Here is a 16244-nt window from a genome sequence, read left to right as displayed (position 1 = left end):
TCTGTTAACCGAGACAACTGATTTCTACGAGTATCCATATCTTGAAAACGTTTCAAGATTCTTTCATTAGTAACACTTGCAAAGATGAATCTTTCATTTTATACTACCAAACTGTCATTCAACCACTCATCTCCCATCCTATTCCGCAAGTCAGTCTTGACAAATTTCATTGCTGAAAATACTCTTTCAACAGATGCAGTCGCTACGGGTAAGATCAATACCAACTCAATTAGACGATAAACCAACGAAAAAACTTCTGAGATAGGCTAGCCAAATCTTCAATACCATTCAATCGTGCATCTCTTCTCACAACATCAACAAAAGTTTCAAGTTGCTTAAACAATTCAGTATGTTGAGTCGATGTGAAGTCCTTTGGATAAAGAGTAGCAAAGTGGACAAGCTTATCAACAAGCAGCGAAACGATTTTTTGGATCGAGGCATGTCATACAACTTAGCAAGTGATAAACACGGGATTTGCATGTTTTTAAGGCCTAGATTTGGCTCGTTTTAAATGTCAATCTTGCAAATTATGTTCTTAAATTGCATATATTATATATTTTGGTATTTTGATGTGTTTGTTGATAAATGATAGAAAAAGATAGAAAAAAGGGTGCAAAAAGGCCAAGGTACAACAGCCTCTGTTGGAGACCATCTGTCAACGATTTTGAAGTCCAATCAGTGCTTAATACATACCATTCTCTTCATCTTCGAAAGAGCTTCGACTGGGTACCTTGAACATCTAAATCGGAGTTATGTGGAGAAAGTTATGGCCATTTTACGAACGTTGCGCAGTGCAGTCAAAATTAGGCGGAAATTAATGGAAGTAAGAAATTGTTGCCAAATCTCTCCTATTAATTGAGGATTTCGAATTTACCATCTTTTCCATTACTTGGAGGGTACTTTTTACCAATTATAAATTTTTTTCTAGCCTATATATACCCCTCCATTCCATAATCCACACATAATTCATCCATCTTCCATTGGAGCGGAGCTCTGCAGATCCAGGCAAGAGAAGACTGGAGATTGAAGATTCAACCTTGGGTTTTATCAAATTCTTTCATGTCTAGTACTTTTATTGATTTTTACTACTTGTCTATGAGTAGTTAAATATCTTTTGTATGGTTTTTGGTGAAGACTATTATGAACATGTTTTGATTTATTGAATTGAACTTTTTCCTAGCTCTTGTGATTGTTTTGCTTGTTCTTGTGCTTTTATTGTTCTTTTGTCTGGCCAACTTTAGAACTATGTCCGTTTAACTAGATTAATCGAGAGATAGCTAGTTTTACGTGGTAAAAGGAACGAGTACAACATATAAGTTTATCTACACTCGAGAGAAGGGACCCTTTGTGAGGGCTTGAGTCTTAGGAACTTAAGGAGTTAGAATCTAATCTATTAGAAGAAGACTTTGATAGTTAGAGTCTAATCTACTGGATAGGTACACTCGAGAGGGGGCTTATCTGATAATCGCGACTTTCCTAATAATTCCGGAGACACATAAAGGTAAAGGTTCTATGAGATTAATCATCACTGGGTTATATTAGTTGGATCCTAAAACTCTACATTCTTTAGCTTGTTTTGTATTATTTTATTTTCTTTTATTTGTTTATATTTATGTCTAGTTTATAAAACCAAAAACCAACAATAATGCGTGTCTCTAGATAGTATATGACGCTTAGTATATGATAGCCAGTTGCAATCTTATTCCCTGTGTTCGATATCCCGGTACTGACCTTTAGCTATACTAGATCTACCATGTAAACTTGCAGATATTTTTAGTGCTGATAAATAGTGCATCAGCAAGTAAGTGGATGTTATTTCAATTGAGCTTGGGGCGATAATGGTTATTTTTTTCGGTCAACGGGGCGACGTCGGAGGCAACGGAGGGGGCGGATATGGAAAATATACATCTGGGATAAGGGAAAATTAGTCGCATGGTGGGGCGACCGCCCCCACCTGGATCCGCCACCAAAGAGATTACATTGGTTTGTCCACGTTTAATGAATTTATAAACACGCACGCACCGCACTCAAATTACTGGTTGTAAATGGTTAAGGAATGTGAATTCCATGATATGAACAAATTTTTATTTTTGCCGAAAATTTGTGATGGAATGATGAGAGAAATTAAAGAAATGAAATAGAATCTGCATATTTATTTTTATATATAAAGTATTAAAAATGAATGATAAATGCGGCGATTACAAATTAATAATTTGCATGATTACGTCCATTTTTATTTGTTTTTCACTACTTATGAAGAGCTATACATAGTCATACGTATATGATTTTAATTTAAAGTTGTATTTACAATGAATCATTCTCAGTCATCGTTGGAATTTTGGACGTTGTTGAAAAGTAACTCAAATTATTTGAAAAGTAATAGCTATAGGTAGAAAGTACTCCCTCCGTCCCAGATTAAGAGTCACTTTTTATTATAAAAGTCCGTTCCAGTTTAAGAGTCACTTTTGGAATTTTCCATATTTGGTCATACAATTTTACCCCATTCTTCATCAAAATTACATAAAAATGTCATTATCTACATTAAAATAAATCAAAACAAAAATCAAAAGTCAAAAGGGATCCACCTTCAACTAACTCCACCATCTCACTTCATTTATTACACACTCTACCATCTACTTTATTTATTACACACTCCATCATCTCACTTCATTTATTACACACTTCAACTCTTTCTTAAAATCCGAGCCATAACAATAAGTGACTCCAAATATGGGACGGAGGGAGTAGTTATTTCATAAATACTCAAATTGATTCTATAATTTATAAATATTTTAGAATAGGGAGGTGATAAATTGTTAACTAATTAACAATTCAAAATTGAGACTAATTTTTAACCATTAGATTAGAAGATCTTGTGCTTAATATAATGACAAGTGTAATATTATTTTCCATCAATTGCTAGAATTGACGTACAGTAGGGTTTGTCCATCCATCACAAGACAATTTCTTCTCGTTTGCTTTAGAATTTAATTTCAGAATAAATATTTGAACTAGTCCGCTACGGGTGGCCATTGGTCAATCACAACTGTAATTTTCCTCACTAGTTGTGGACGTGTGAGGATGTGATTCTGCCTCAGCCGATGAGAGGATAGACTTTCCTAACAATTGGGATTTTAGTTTCCACATGGCACAGCCACGAATCCGCCTAAGGCATAGCTACAAAAACTTATCCAACTCAACATTGGTTAAATTGAAACAAAATAAATTGGACATAAATAAATAGAATATAATAGAATGAAAAAAATAATCTGGGACAGATTATTTATAGATAAAGATTTTAAATATTAAAAAAGATAATAATAAAAAATTTGAACGGTCGCTGCCTCTCAGTGAATGCGGCTCATGGCCGTCCATCCCCTTGCGCCGCGCCTGCCCTCATCCACAATAGTAGGGAGTTGCGGCGCCGCCGAGGACGCAGCGGTCGCCGCGGGCTCCCTATTGTGGACACTCTTAACAACTACTCTCCCTCCGTCCGCTATTTATAGTATCATTTTGATTTGGTACGAGTCTTAAAAATTTATTTGACTTTATGAAAAAAAAATGAAGATATAAGTTAGTTTAAATTGGTTTTATAATAGAATGGAGTGTAATGATTTAGTTGAATGGTGGATCCACTTATCTAAAATGGAGAAAAGCAAATGAGATATTAAATTGTGGACATTCTGAAAGGGCAAAATGAAACATTTTTTCATGGACGAAGGGAGTAATGTTTGGTCTTCAAATTCATGCCAAAAAAGTGATGACCAATCATGCCAAAAAAGTGGTCTTCAAATTATTTATTTTCTATTAGTCGAATCAGTAGATGAAACAATATTAATTGTTTTACCTCGTATAAATTAGGGGTTTTTTTTGCTTATTTTTCTTTTTAGTATTTTTCTTTAGTTTTATTTTCTATAAGTTTAGGATTCTTCTTTGCCTATATGAATGTCCCATTATTGAACTAAAAAGATAGATTTGAACATTATTTTTATATAGAGTAAAGACCAAGACTGGTCATGAACATATGTCCATTTTATAATTTTCGTCCTATACTTTATCTTTTGAATTTTTCCATCCTGAACATTTCAACTCGGATCACTGGTCCAACACTAACGATTCCGTCAATTTTTAAACGATTTTAACCCAATTTTAACCGATTTTTAAACGATTTAAACCCGAATGGAACTGTTAAAACCATTAAAACCGGTCAAAAATTCAAAAGATAAAGTATAGTACCAAAATCATAAAATGAGTATATGTTTAGGATCAGTTTTGGCCTTTACTTTTTTATATATTGAGTTTTGATACTATAGTTATCAATTTATTGAATTCTTATTTCTACTGGTTTGGTTATCCTCCATACATTTCTGCATCATTATTAATCAATAATCCACAATTGCAAATTAGTGCTTGTAGCTTTATCGTTGGGTCATCGTCAATAATATTAAAAAACTAGCTCTATTGTTGGGTCATTGTCAACAGAAAAGTAAAATATTAAAAAGAAATTTAGTTATAATAATATTAAAAAGCTTAGACGACTCGCAAGTCAACGTGAATGATAAATTTGCCTGTTACTATTTGTAAGTCAAGTAAAATTAATTAAGAGTATCCACAATAGTCATGAGTAGTCATACCACAACCACAAAAAACTCTACCACCACACTGTTACAAAATAAATTAAGAAAATTAAACTAAAACAAACGGAAGAATTAAGACTGCCGCGGCGGCTCACAATAGGCCGCCAGGGAACCGCCGAAATAAAATATTAGTATTAAAAAACTAGCTTTATTGTTGGGTCATTGTCAATAGAAAAGTAAAATATTAAAAAGAAATTTAGTTATAATAATATTAAAAAGCTTAGGCGACTCGCAAGTCAACGTGAATGATAAATTTGCGTGTTACTACTTGTAAGTCAAGTAAGATTAATTAAGAGTATCCACAATAGTCATGAGTAGTCATATCACAACCACAAAAAACTCTACCGCCACACCGTTAAAAAATAAATTAAAAAAATTAAACTAAAAAAACGGAAGAATTAAGACTGCTGCAGCGGCTCACAATAGGCCGCCACATAACCGCCGAAGTAAAATATTAGTATTAAAAAACTAGCTTTATTGTTGGGTCATTGTCAATAGAAAAGTAAAATATTGAAAAGAAATTTAGTTATAATAATATTAAAAAGCTTAGGCTACTCGCAAGTCAACGTGAATGATAAATTTGCTTGTTACTGCTTGTAAGTCAAGTAAGATTTATCAAGAGTATCCACAATAGTCAGGAGCAGCCATACCACAACTATAAAAAACTATATCGCCACATCATTACAAATAAATTAAGAAAATTAAACTAAAAAAAACAGATGAAGACTGCCGTGGCAGAGGCAGCGGCTCACAATAGGCCGCCGCGGAACCGCCGAAGCCACCATCCCCTCCGCCCCTCGCGCCGGCGCCCCTTGTCCAGTAATAGGCAGCCGGCGGCGGGCCTATTGTGGACACTCTTATGGTCGAAGAAAATGTGCTTTTAATTATAGAAGACAAATAGAAATCTACTCTGCTTAATTAAGTTAAAATATTTCGATGCTGCTCATGCTAATTTCTTTGTGGATGTCGATTTGAGAAGAAAAATTTCTACCTCTTTGATAAATTTAGATTTCTAGAATCTTCTCTCTTAAATATTTAAACAAAGCAAAGGCCACGTAAATTTGTTTTGTGTTTAATTCTATCTTTTACGATTATTGTGTTTTACATTAGATTTTTATAGTTTCATTTTTCACTTTGTTCGATCTTTTAGACGTTGGTTAATTTTCACCATTAATAAAAGTATTCATAGAAACACCATTTCTTAATGTTAGGTTGAATTGTGATCGAAAATAGCTAAGACTTGTCAATTTGGATTCATATAAAATTATTGGCATGCATGAAAGATCGATTGAAGTTTCATTCTCCAACAATTTTATGCATTTTCTCATCTTCACTTCTATTCCTCGGCCCACTGCGTAACAAACCACATTTTTCATAGTACTACCATTTTATGCTTCCGAATTGAATAATTAATTTGATTGCTATAATGGCTATATTGGCGGGCATATGACATATCCACCGCAACACTCCAATTTATAGATATAATGTGGGATATTCACACATTATATGAATAATAATTTCTATATGAAGTTGAGCTTTGTTTTCTTAAAATAATTGCATAATTTTGGATTTAAATTTTCAGAAGAATACTTTTCACAAAAATAAAGAATTAAAATATGCACTGTGGTTATGGGCATTAGGTGGTATGTCCTAGTATATTAAATGAATGTGGACACAAGAGCATAAATGATACTAGCATGGAATAATGTGATGCTTGGCTTCATTTTAGTTAGAGAATGTCCTTTTATTATTTTTTTTAAATAGGATTTCTTCATTCCACGAAAAATAAACTAATTTTACCATTTTGGGGTGTATACTAAATTTAGATCAAATCTAGAAATGTGAAGTTTTCAACCAATACTAACCCTACACATTATTCTAAATGTGGACGTCACTATCAACTAATTTGAGTTTGGTGAGGGTTGAACTCATGACCTATGAGTCAACAGACCAACATCTCTACCACTCTACGGCTCTACCACATGTATTTGAATGAAATATAATGAGCATTAATTATTGTTATACATTAAACCTATAACTTTTTGTCCACACAAATTAATAATTTGTGTTTAATTTTATACTTTTAAATAATTACTATTAGTTGTGATATGCTTAATATTAACCATTCCTCACTAAATTTTACTTTTATTTGAATAATGTATATAAATAATAGATTTTACCTAAGATTTAATATTGTAGTATATATATTATTAACATAGTTTATTAGTCCATATTTAATAAATAATACTCCAAACTTATTAATGAATCATGTTTAATTTATGTATTAGCTAATATATACTAATATAGTATATATTTATCCAAATTAACTAAAAATTCATGTTTATTTTTATATATTATCTATAATATTATTTCACCACATAAACATTTTTGAATTAATATAAATTTTATTTATTTATATATGAAAAATATTGTACTTTTTTAGTTATTCTAATTAATAATTTATGTATTTAGTTATTATTTAAATTTTATCATTCACTTATTTTAAATACTCTTCATATTTAATTTATATACAAAGTTTAATAGTATATGTTTTTGTTATATATTACTAATTATAATTTATTACTCATTAAATTTAACATACTTTGTAAGAATATATTTAATTATATATATTTGCAAGGTAAAACGGTTCGACTAGTGATTGAACCGGTCGGACCGGTTGAACCGTGAACCAGTAGCCTCATCGGTTCACCGGCCGATCCGGTTTTTAAAACATTGCATTTCACTACCTTTTTTTCTCCATCTCTCTTATTTTACCAATTATATACATTTTGTCAACTATATTTACACGTCTAATTTTTTGCTAATTCTAAAATATATAAAATGTTTGGTAAAAAAATCTCATCTATATCTCATTTCCATACAAAAATTTTTATCATTGTTTCACGTTTTATGCATTAGATAGGAAAAATGTCTGATGTCTAAATATACACATGACATAATGTATAAAAATGGCATACAAATGAAACTTTTCGAATTATTTATGCAAACTACAAACTTTTTATATTTATATGAAACAATAATGAGATATTTCGTATGAATTGAATGTGTCCAATTAAAATTAGAGTGTTTAATTCTAAATTCTTAATTGAACTATTTTTGTGACATAATGCATAAAAGTATCTACATTCATCAAACAATTAACATCCAACACAGCCGCAGAGAGACATAGATAAATTACAATAGTCCTCGAACTCGAGCTAAAAGCTAAACTCACACCAAAGAATGCAAAAATCCCTCCTTTAGATTACCGAATCAGCCACATGTATGGTAGATTTCAGACAGTCTCAGGGCTTGAATGCAGAAAATGCTACAACAGAGTTGTGTCCGCCAAATCCAAATGAATTTGAAATCGCTGCATAGGATAAGTATCACAAACAAATTAAAGACCGGGCCTGCAATGTCTCTGCACGAGAGAGAGATAACAGTGATGTGCGTAGGGAATTGGAGTTGGGATGCGTCTTACCAACATTGACTTCGTGTTGCTTCTTCTCATTTGCAACAGTGTCAAACTCAACGGAAGGCTCTGGATTCTGCATCAGTAATTATAGATGGTTGTTTGTTAATGTTGACGAGGAGAGATGGAGTTATACATAAATCTCTAAAAGAGGGTGGCTGTATATGAAATAACCCCATTTTAATCACATTGGCATGGGGGACTTACGAATTGATTTATCGAAGGGTGAAGCCAGCCTGTTGTGATGGCTTTCACTGTTGCAATGGCTTCCAAACCACCAGCAGCACCTAGGCAGTGCCCTATCATTGACTGGAACAACATGAAAAAGTGAGAAGTCTGCCATTACCATGCTACGTGCTCGAGAAAAGAACACGAGCATAGAATAAAAATACAGATCTTAAAGTCGGTTGCTTACCTTAGTTGCGTTGATTTTAATTTCTGAAGTATCCTTGAATACCTTCTTAATAGCATTTATCTCTGCTAAATCACCAACAAGGGTGGAAGTTGCATGGGCGTTTATATAGTTAACCTGAAAGAATTTCAAGGCAATGACATTTTAGATGACCCCAAGAATGAACTGTATACGGAGATGGAGTTACACTTTTCTCCAGTGAATATCTATTCGCATCAACATTCTTTTCCAGAATATCGGATTTGACAGTCAATATTTCTGAGGGGAGCAGTATCAGTTTCCAGATTCAGGAACAGAGGAAAAGGTTGGTAATGAGTAAAAAATTAGACAGTCTACTCTTACAAAATAACAACAAAATGAAACAAAGTGGAGCTCACACACTTGGAAAATTCCCTGTACTATTAATATGCTGATGAGAGTAAACAGGAAAGATAAACATAAAACACAACTGATTTGTTTGGGATGAAAGCGCACCTCCTCAGGAGAAACACCAGCATCTTGAAGGGCATCCAGGATGCATGAAGAGACACCAAGCCCATCAGCCCTGGGATCAGTCATGTGATAAGCATCACAAGTTACAGCACCACCCAAATACTCAGCAATTATTGGTGCATCTCGTTTCATTGCATGTTCCAGACTTTCCATAACCTGTCGAGAAATTTGACAAAAATATAAGGTCAAGCAATTGAAATTCCGATAGATGGTAGTATGCTCAGCATCAACCTCGTATACACATATAGTCAGCATCTACCACAAACTTTTAGAGGAAGATTAAGACTAATCTATTGATACTGAGAGACTAATATGATGAAATTCTTCCAATACTTAAAAAAGTGATGAAAAGAAGAAAATGGATGGAAAAAACTGAAGAAAAAGTAGTTCTAGAGGCTCTTAACTGCCTTTCTTTACTTTTGCCAAAAAAAAAAATCATTGTTCGTGTTTCAACTAAACCATGTCCCTTATCCTTATACAGGCTTGATCTTTATGCTCCATGAGGCACTCATGTTATAATTTTATGTGTATTTGAATGCGTGGGCAACACCTGTAGCTCATATGACTCATAACTCCTAAACACAACCAGTTGATTACATACACAGACACAACCAGCCCTATTTCAACTCAACCCAATAACTATATCACCAACCCAATATGAATATGTACAAACACAAAAGGAGAGAAAGACACTCATATGTTCCCACTCACTTCCCACATGCAGTTGGTTTAATAAGATCAAGGCAATTTACATGTTCCAATGAACACATCACAGCATATGAGTTAAAGTCCTCCTACAAAATGTCAACTACTTCACCACACAGTAAGTAAATGATTCCAACTCATTCACACACTCATACAGAGAAGCTAACTTACCAAGACTCCAGCACCTTCACCCATCACAAAGCCATCTCGATCTTGGTCCCAAGGCCTAGAAGCAGTTTTTGGGTCATCGTTTCTTTGAGATAGAGCTCTGCATGCAACAAAACCTCCCAGTCCAATTGGTATAATGGCAGCTTCAGTCCCACCTACTACCATCAAATCTGCTTCACCTCTACGAATGTGATTCGCAGCTGCATAAAAGCAATAATTTGAAGTAGCACAAGCAGTTGAAATTGAATAGTTTGGCCCCATCAAGCCAAGATCAATTGCTAGCAATGCAGATCCCATGTTCGTTATGGCATACGGTATGAAAAAAGGAGTAATCTTCCTGTGACCCTTCTCAATTAGAGCCTGAACACCGTCAGAAAATACACTAAGACCTCCCATTCCTGTCCCAACTAAAACACCAGCTCGAACCTTGTCAATCTGCAGTTAGAACAAAAACAACAATTTTTTCATATCATGTGACTTTAATGGGAAAAGAACACCAATAATTTCCACATGAGAAGATGAATTACTAAACATCAAATTTCAGGCTTCCCATCTCAAATTTGTGCAACACAGTGAACAAGAAGGAAAAGTTTCGATTTAGAAGGAAAGAAATCTTTTTCAGATGAGAATTCACGCAATTCTATAAAAACCATAATCTTTATTGTTCATCATGCATTCAATCAACCAGCCAACCAACCACTCATGAAGAAATCAACAATAGCTCGAAACAAAACAAAGCAAAATTCAACCAGAAAACGCCTAATTAAAAGCAGAAAAGTCCAAAATAAAACCGAATTGAGCTCACGAATACCTTGTCAAGCTTGTCGCCGCCGAGATCCGCGCTCTCGAGCGCCTTCTTCCCGGCAACAATGCAGTACCTCAAGCAATCGTCCAATCTCCGATCGTTTTTGCCGTCAATGTATCCATCGGCTTTGAAGCCCCTAATCTGGCCGCCGAAGCGCGTGGGGAATTTGGAGGCGTCGAAGCGGTCGATGAGAGTGATGCCGCTCTCGCCGGCCAACAGCTTGTCGTAGTAGGCGTCGACGTCGTTGCCGAAGACGGAGACGAGCCCCATTCCGGTGATGACGACGCGCTTCTTGGGGTCCGTCTCGCGCTTGGGCGCCGCGGCGGATGCGGAAATTGCGAAGGGGCGCCTCTTAGGTGGGGCTCTGGCATTGTTGCGGCGGAGGGAATCGAGGGGGGAAGGGCGGAGGGAGGTGGATTGGAGGGCTTGCATGGCGGATTTGGGCGTCGATGGAATCAATGTGATGGTGTGGAGTGGAGAGCAGTGTGAAGCAGTTGGATTTGTTAGCTCTGATTTTGACGACTGCCTTCTTCTTCTTTTTTTTTTTTACTTTTAATAGAAAGATTAATCGTCTGTAAATACTGATTTTTATTTTCTTTTCACAAATTTGGGAATTTATTCAATTGAGGTTATAATTTCAAAATTGTAGTAGTAAAATTTAATCCGGAGCGGATCTCCTACACCATTTTCTCTACTCCATTCCTAATCCACACTCATAACTTAATAAAATAATTCGATCATCATTTAACCATCACTTACATGTTTTAAGATTATTTTATTAAGGTGTGAGAGATGGATTAGGAATGGAGTAGATAAAATAATTCATGTGGGAAAATCTACAATTTGTTTCACATACCTTATTCATAAATCTTATGACAAAAGAAAACATTCCCCAAATTTCATCAAAAATCAATGTGGAATCTATGTGATATGAAGTAATAGAGAAATTGGTTTTCAGATTTTGGAGACCTGATAAATTAATTACATTGCGATATTTTAGATTGGAACGTGTTAGTAGTTCATAGTACAACTTTAAAGACATGCAACTTTTAGAAAATGCATAGTCAAAATTTGTACAAGCTCATATATAATTATGAAAATGCATAGTGGAAAAAATTTAAATAATAGTAAGTAGTAATTAGATTTGCAGGGTTTTACCTAAAAAGGGAGCTTGGGGTGAAGAGGGGTTTGGAAATAGTTTTCCACCAATAATAGGTGCACCTCGTTTAGAACCTCACTGGATGTGTTATGGCCTCCGGCGCAAAGATAATTTCCATTACATCACACCATCATATTTTATATGCCTATCTATTTGCTAGATTTCTTCGTGTGTTTCATGTGGGAATGTAACGAATGTCTACTACTATTTGCTTCACACAAAATAGTCATTAATCTTGAGATGAAATAGAACATTTTTATAGATTTCATCAAGAATAAAAAATAAACAATGTTAAACAAAATAATCGAGAAATTGTTTTTAAGAGTTCAAAGACTAGATACTAATCTCATTATGACAAAACAATGTTAAGGACATGCGAATTTATAAAGAAGTTATCAATAGCAGTTGCTAACTATTCAATTAACATAGATGCCCGATTATGAAAACCATTGATTTGACAAAAATAAACAAATTATATTACATGCATAAAAAATTAAAGACTAGATTTGTAGGGAATTACCCAAAATAGGGAACCCTTCCAGAAATTCTCAACAGCCCAAGTCAAGCTCAGGCCGAAGAGGGGGTTTGGAAATAGTTTTCAACCAGCAATAGACGCGCCTCGGTTAGAACCTCACTAGCTGCGTCATTGCCCCAAGCGCAAAGAAAATTTCAAACCTATTCCATTTCACATTTTATATACCTATTTTATTGCTCAGTTTCTTCTTATATTCGATGTGGTAAATAAATTACATTAGTCACTTACATATCTTAAGACAAAATAAAACATTTCCATAAAATCAATGTTACACGAAATAGCCGAAAAACTAAACTAAGGTAGTAAAACTTAGTAAAAGAAAGCAGCTGCAGCCAGAGAAGCAACAGCACCCACGGCGGCCGGAACGCACAGAGCCACAGCGGCACTCTGCGCTGCTGGAGCCGGAGCCGGGGCTCCGAAATCTTCCGTTTGCGCTCCGACATAACTTGTGCAGCCCATTAAAGCCATGATGCAGACAGCCAACGCAACAGCCATTTTTCTTCCCTCCATTTTTGTCAACACAAGATTCAAGAATGTGTGTGTTTCTTATCACTGTGTGTGTGAGATTATGTGTGGGATGGAGTGAGGAATTTATAGCATGTTTTGGGGTGAGAAATTACAATAATAATTTCAGATAATTTGATATTTGCATCGCTATGTTTGAGCAACAGCCTGTAATGTTGAGGTAGTGGAGTTGGTCGACTATATTAAAAATTAGCCAATGCCATACACTTTACAGAGGTATTTTTAGCCTGTTCTTGATCAAGTACATAAACTATGGTTTTATTTGAGAAAATTGCTATGATGAGTTGGGTTTATTTAAATTTACAATTGCCACAGACCATAATGATGCCCATGTGAGTAGCACTCAAATTATAAGGTGATTTCCTTGTTATATTTAAGTTTATTTTATCAATTATAACTCTATACGTGGCATTTAATGAAATTATATGAGTCTTCAACAATATACATTCATTTTCTAGAATAAACTGTATCATGCTCGTCATACCACTGTTTCCTCCGTTCGCTATTAATTGTCACAAGTTGATTCGACTCAAATTTTAAGAAATATAAAGAAAGTGAATGCAAAAAAATAGTGAAATGTGATTCCTACATTTACGTATTACTACTTCTATAATGAAATCTGAGTTCAATAAATTAGTCGAATGAGATTTATTAACAAAAGTATTACTGCTAAAAAATACTAAATGTAACAAGTATCGACATACTAACCAATTAGTGACAAGTAATGATGAACAAAGAGAATGTTAGGTTTACTCATTTACATCAAATTTTGACTCAAATGTACTACTCCCTCCATCAAGGAAGATGAACCCTTCTTTGGGCGACACAAGATTTTATGCAATTTTATTTTGTGTTTTAGAGAGAATAAAGTAAAAAAGATAGAATAAAGTAGACATAAAAAAGTTTCATTTTTTAGTAATGCGTCATCATGGATGAGATAAACTGAAAAAGAAAGTGAGTCATCTTCAATAAGACGAAAAGAGTATTATACTTTCTTATCAATAATAGAATAGAAGTACATTTTCTCATTTTACCAATGTTTATAAATAAATTATCTCTGTTCATCCATCAATAATTGTTTCATTTGCCATTTTACTATTTTTATAATGAACCTCGCATCTCACTAACTTTATCTCACTCACATTTTATTATAAAATCATCTTTCACTGTCGTTTTCCATTCATTTTTATTAAGTACATTTCTTAAAACTCGTATCAAGTCAAATTAATTCCTCCTATCTATCGACGGAGGGAATATAATAAACATGAAACTTAATAAAGTTATCTTAAATAGAAATTAATATTGATGCACATACTAAAACAATATAACAAGACTATTCTTCAATTTTCATAAAAAGAGATAGTGTGTAAATTTATGATATTGCTCAATATACGTCCGTCTACTAAATATGTCCAAGTATATGTACAAGAGTCAACCATATTAAAATGCAGATAGATGTTTAATGAAATCTAGAAAAATACAATTACTACAATTTCCCTTAGTTTCTGTCATGAAGAAACTGCAATTACTAGTGTGTAGGGTAACCGATCTCCATTAAATTTGTACCACTTCTCAAAAAAATTATTGCCTACATATAATTAAGAGGAAAACAAATTTACGCTAAACAAATTAAGAGCAATTGTGTAATCGAGATAAACAGAAACGTAAAGAAGACACAGATTTACGTGGTTCACCAACGTTGCGTTGGCTATTTACACGGGCGGAAACGGATAACAGATATTATTCAGAGTGTTTTCAGATTAAAGAGTTAAGTGCCCTACTTCTATATAAATAGGCACCCAGACCGTTCGGCTAGCGGCAAACTATAACGGATTCAAGGGCATACTAACAACAAAATAATTGGCGAGCGAGGCATCATGCGGGGAAGAGCAGCGGCGGCGCAGGAGGAGGAGCTGACGGAGATCGAAGTGCTGATCTACTCCGCCGAGGATCTGAAGAACGTGAAGCACATAAGGAAGATGAGGGCGTTCGCGGAGGTCTACGTGGAGAGGGGCGTCCACGTGGAGAGGGGCGTCCACGTGGCGAGGACGCGGGTGGACGAGCAGGGCGGCGGCGCCCCCGTGTGGAACGAGGTGGTGAAGGTCAGGTTCCGCAAGGGGCTGCCGGAGAGGGATGTGATGGCGGCGTTGAACGTCGACATATACGCGGACTCCCACCTGGGGCTCGAGAAGCCCGTGGGGAGCGCCAGGGTGCTGCTGTGTGATGCCCTCAAGGGTGGAGACGCTGCGGAGCCGGTTGATAACCCGATCCAGTGCTTGACGGTGCAGGTGTGGAGGGACTCGGGGAGGCCGCAGGGGTGGCTGAGTTTGTGGGTGCCGCCAACGGGGAGGTTCTTGAGTCGCCGGGATTCGATGTCGTTTAGTGTGAGGAAGAGGGAGAAGGTGGAGACGGCTGCGGAGGAGGAGGAGAAATGTGTGGGAGATGATTAGGTTTTAGGATTGCATGGCCGGAGGCGCCATTTGTGATTTGTTAGAGTACTACTATTTGCTTTAAAATGAGAATAAAATCTTTTTCTATTTCGAAAAAGGAGAACAAAGTTGATTTCGTTTGTACTAGCTAGTAGTAGTAATTATGTGTTTACAATTTATCATGTATTTTTGTGTTATGTATCAGTATCGATTTTACCTTACTTTGTTAATAGTTTTAGGCAATAAAATTTTGATATATCTCACTTAAATTACTTTAATTTGAAATGATTTTTAAAAATGTGAAATAATTGATAGAACATATAAAATGACAAAATGTGACAATATATTTAATAAATGTACGAAATACATATTCTATCATGAAACAACCAATTACCGGCGGTCTCTAATGCTTAACATGAACTTCTATAATACATTATTTATGTATATTGAATTACAATTTAATAATTGTTGAATATGAGTTGTGTTTGGTAATTATGATATGGAGTAGTTTTTTAGTAGTAATATTATACTACACTTAGTAATTATTTATAACATCTGAAATGGAAATGTCGCCTAGAAATAGATATTGTAGTGACTTATCAAACAAAATGACTCTGTGGCCCAATGGATAAGGCGCTGGTCTACGGAACCAGAGATTCTGGGTTCGATCCCCAGCAGAGTCGTTTTGTTTCTGTGTTTTTGCTTTACTATGTAACTGTGATATGATTATTTTGTTAGGATATTTATATGTAAATTGGAGCATGATTAAATAATCAACCTAATGTCGGATAACAAAATAATCATCTAAATTTGGTGATTATAATTTATATAGGAGCTGAGTCATTTTTCAGATGCCTAACAAAGATTATTTATTATTCACTAATAATGATTGCCATCTCATC

At 34.9% G+C, this 16244-nt stretch overlaps 1 protein-coding gene, 1 non-coding gene and 1 pseudogene across 2 annotated transcripts; 1 reads left to right on the top strand and 2 right to left on the bottom strand.

Moving 5' to 3' along the window:
* Positions 1 to 7716: 7716 nt before the first annotated feature.
* On the bottom strand, positions 7717 to 11221 carry LOC125186211 (3-oxoacyl-[acyl-carrier-protein] synthase I, chloroplastic). Its single transcript, XM_048082558.1, has 7 exons — positions 10701 to 11221; positions 9893 to 10324; positions 8999 to 9172; positions 8528 to 8641; positions 8320 to 8421; positions 8122 to 8188; positions 7717 to 8010 (listed from the first exon to the last, which is right to left on the bottom strand). The coding sequence occupies exons 1-7, from the start codon at positions 11124 to 11126 to the stop codon at positions 7943 to 7945; spliced, it is 1383 nt and encodes a 460-aa protein (XP_047938515.1). The 5' UTR covers positions 11127 to 11221; the 3' UTR covers positions 7717 to 7942.
* Positions 11222 to 12376: 1155 nt separating this feature from the next.
* Positions 12377 to 12518, bottom strand: LOC125191471 (annotated as a pseudogene).
* A 3434-nt stretch (positions 12519 to 15952) lies between these two features.
* TRNAR-ACG lies at positions 15953 to 16025 on the top strand. Its single transcript has one exon. It is a non-coding gene; the product is annotated as a tRNA-Arg (tRNA).
* The last annotated feature ends 219 nt before the right edge of the window (positions 16026 to 16244 follow it).

Source organism: Salvia hispanica, chromosome 5 (assembly GCF_023119035.1).
Source record: "Salvia hispanica cultivar TCC Black 2014 chromosome 5, UniMelb_Shisp_WGS_1.0, whole genome shotgun sequence".
NCBI classification, from domain to species: Eukaryota; Viridiplantae; Streptophyta; class Magnoliopsida; order Lamiales; family Lamiaceae; genus Salvia; species Salvia hispanica.
This window is presented reverse-complemented; position numbering and strand designations above follow the sequence as displayed.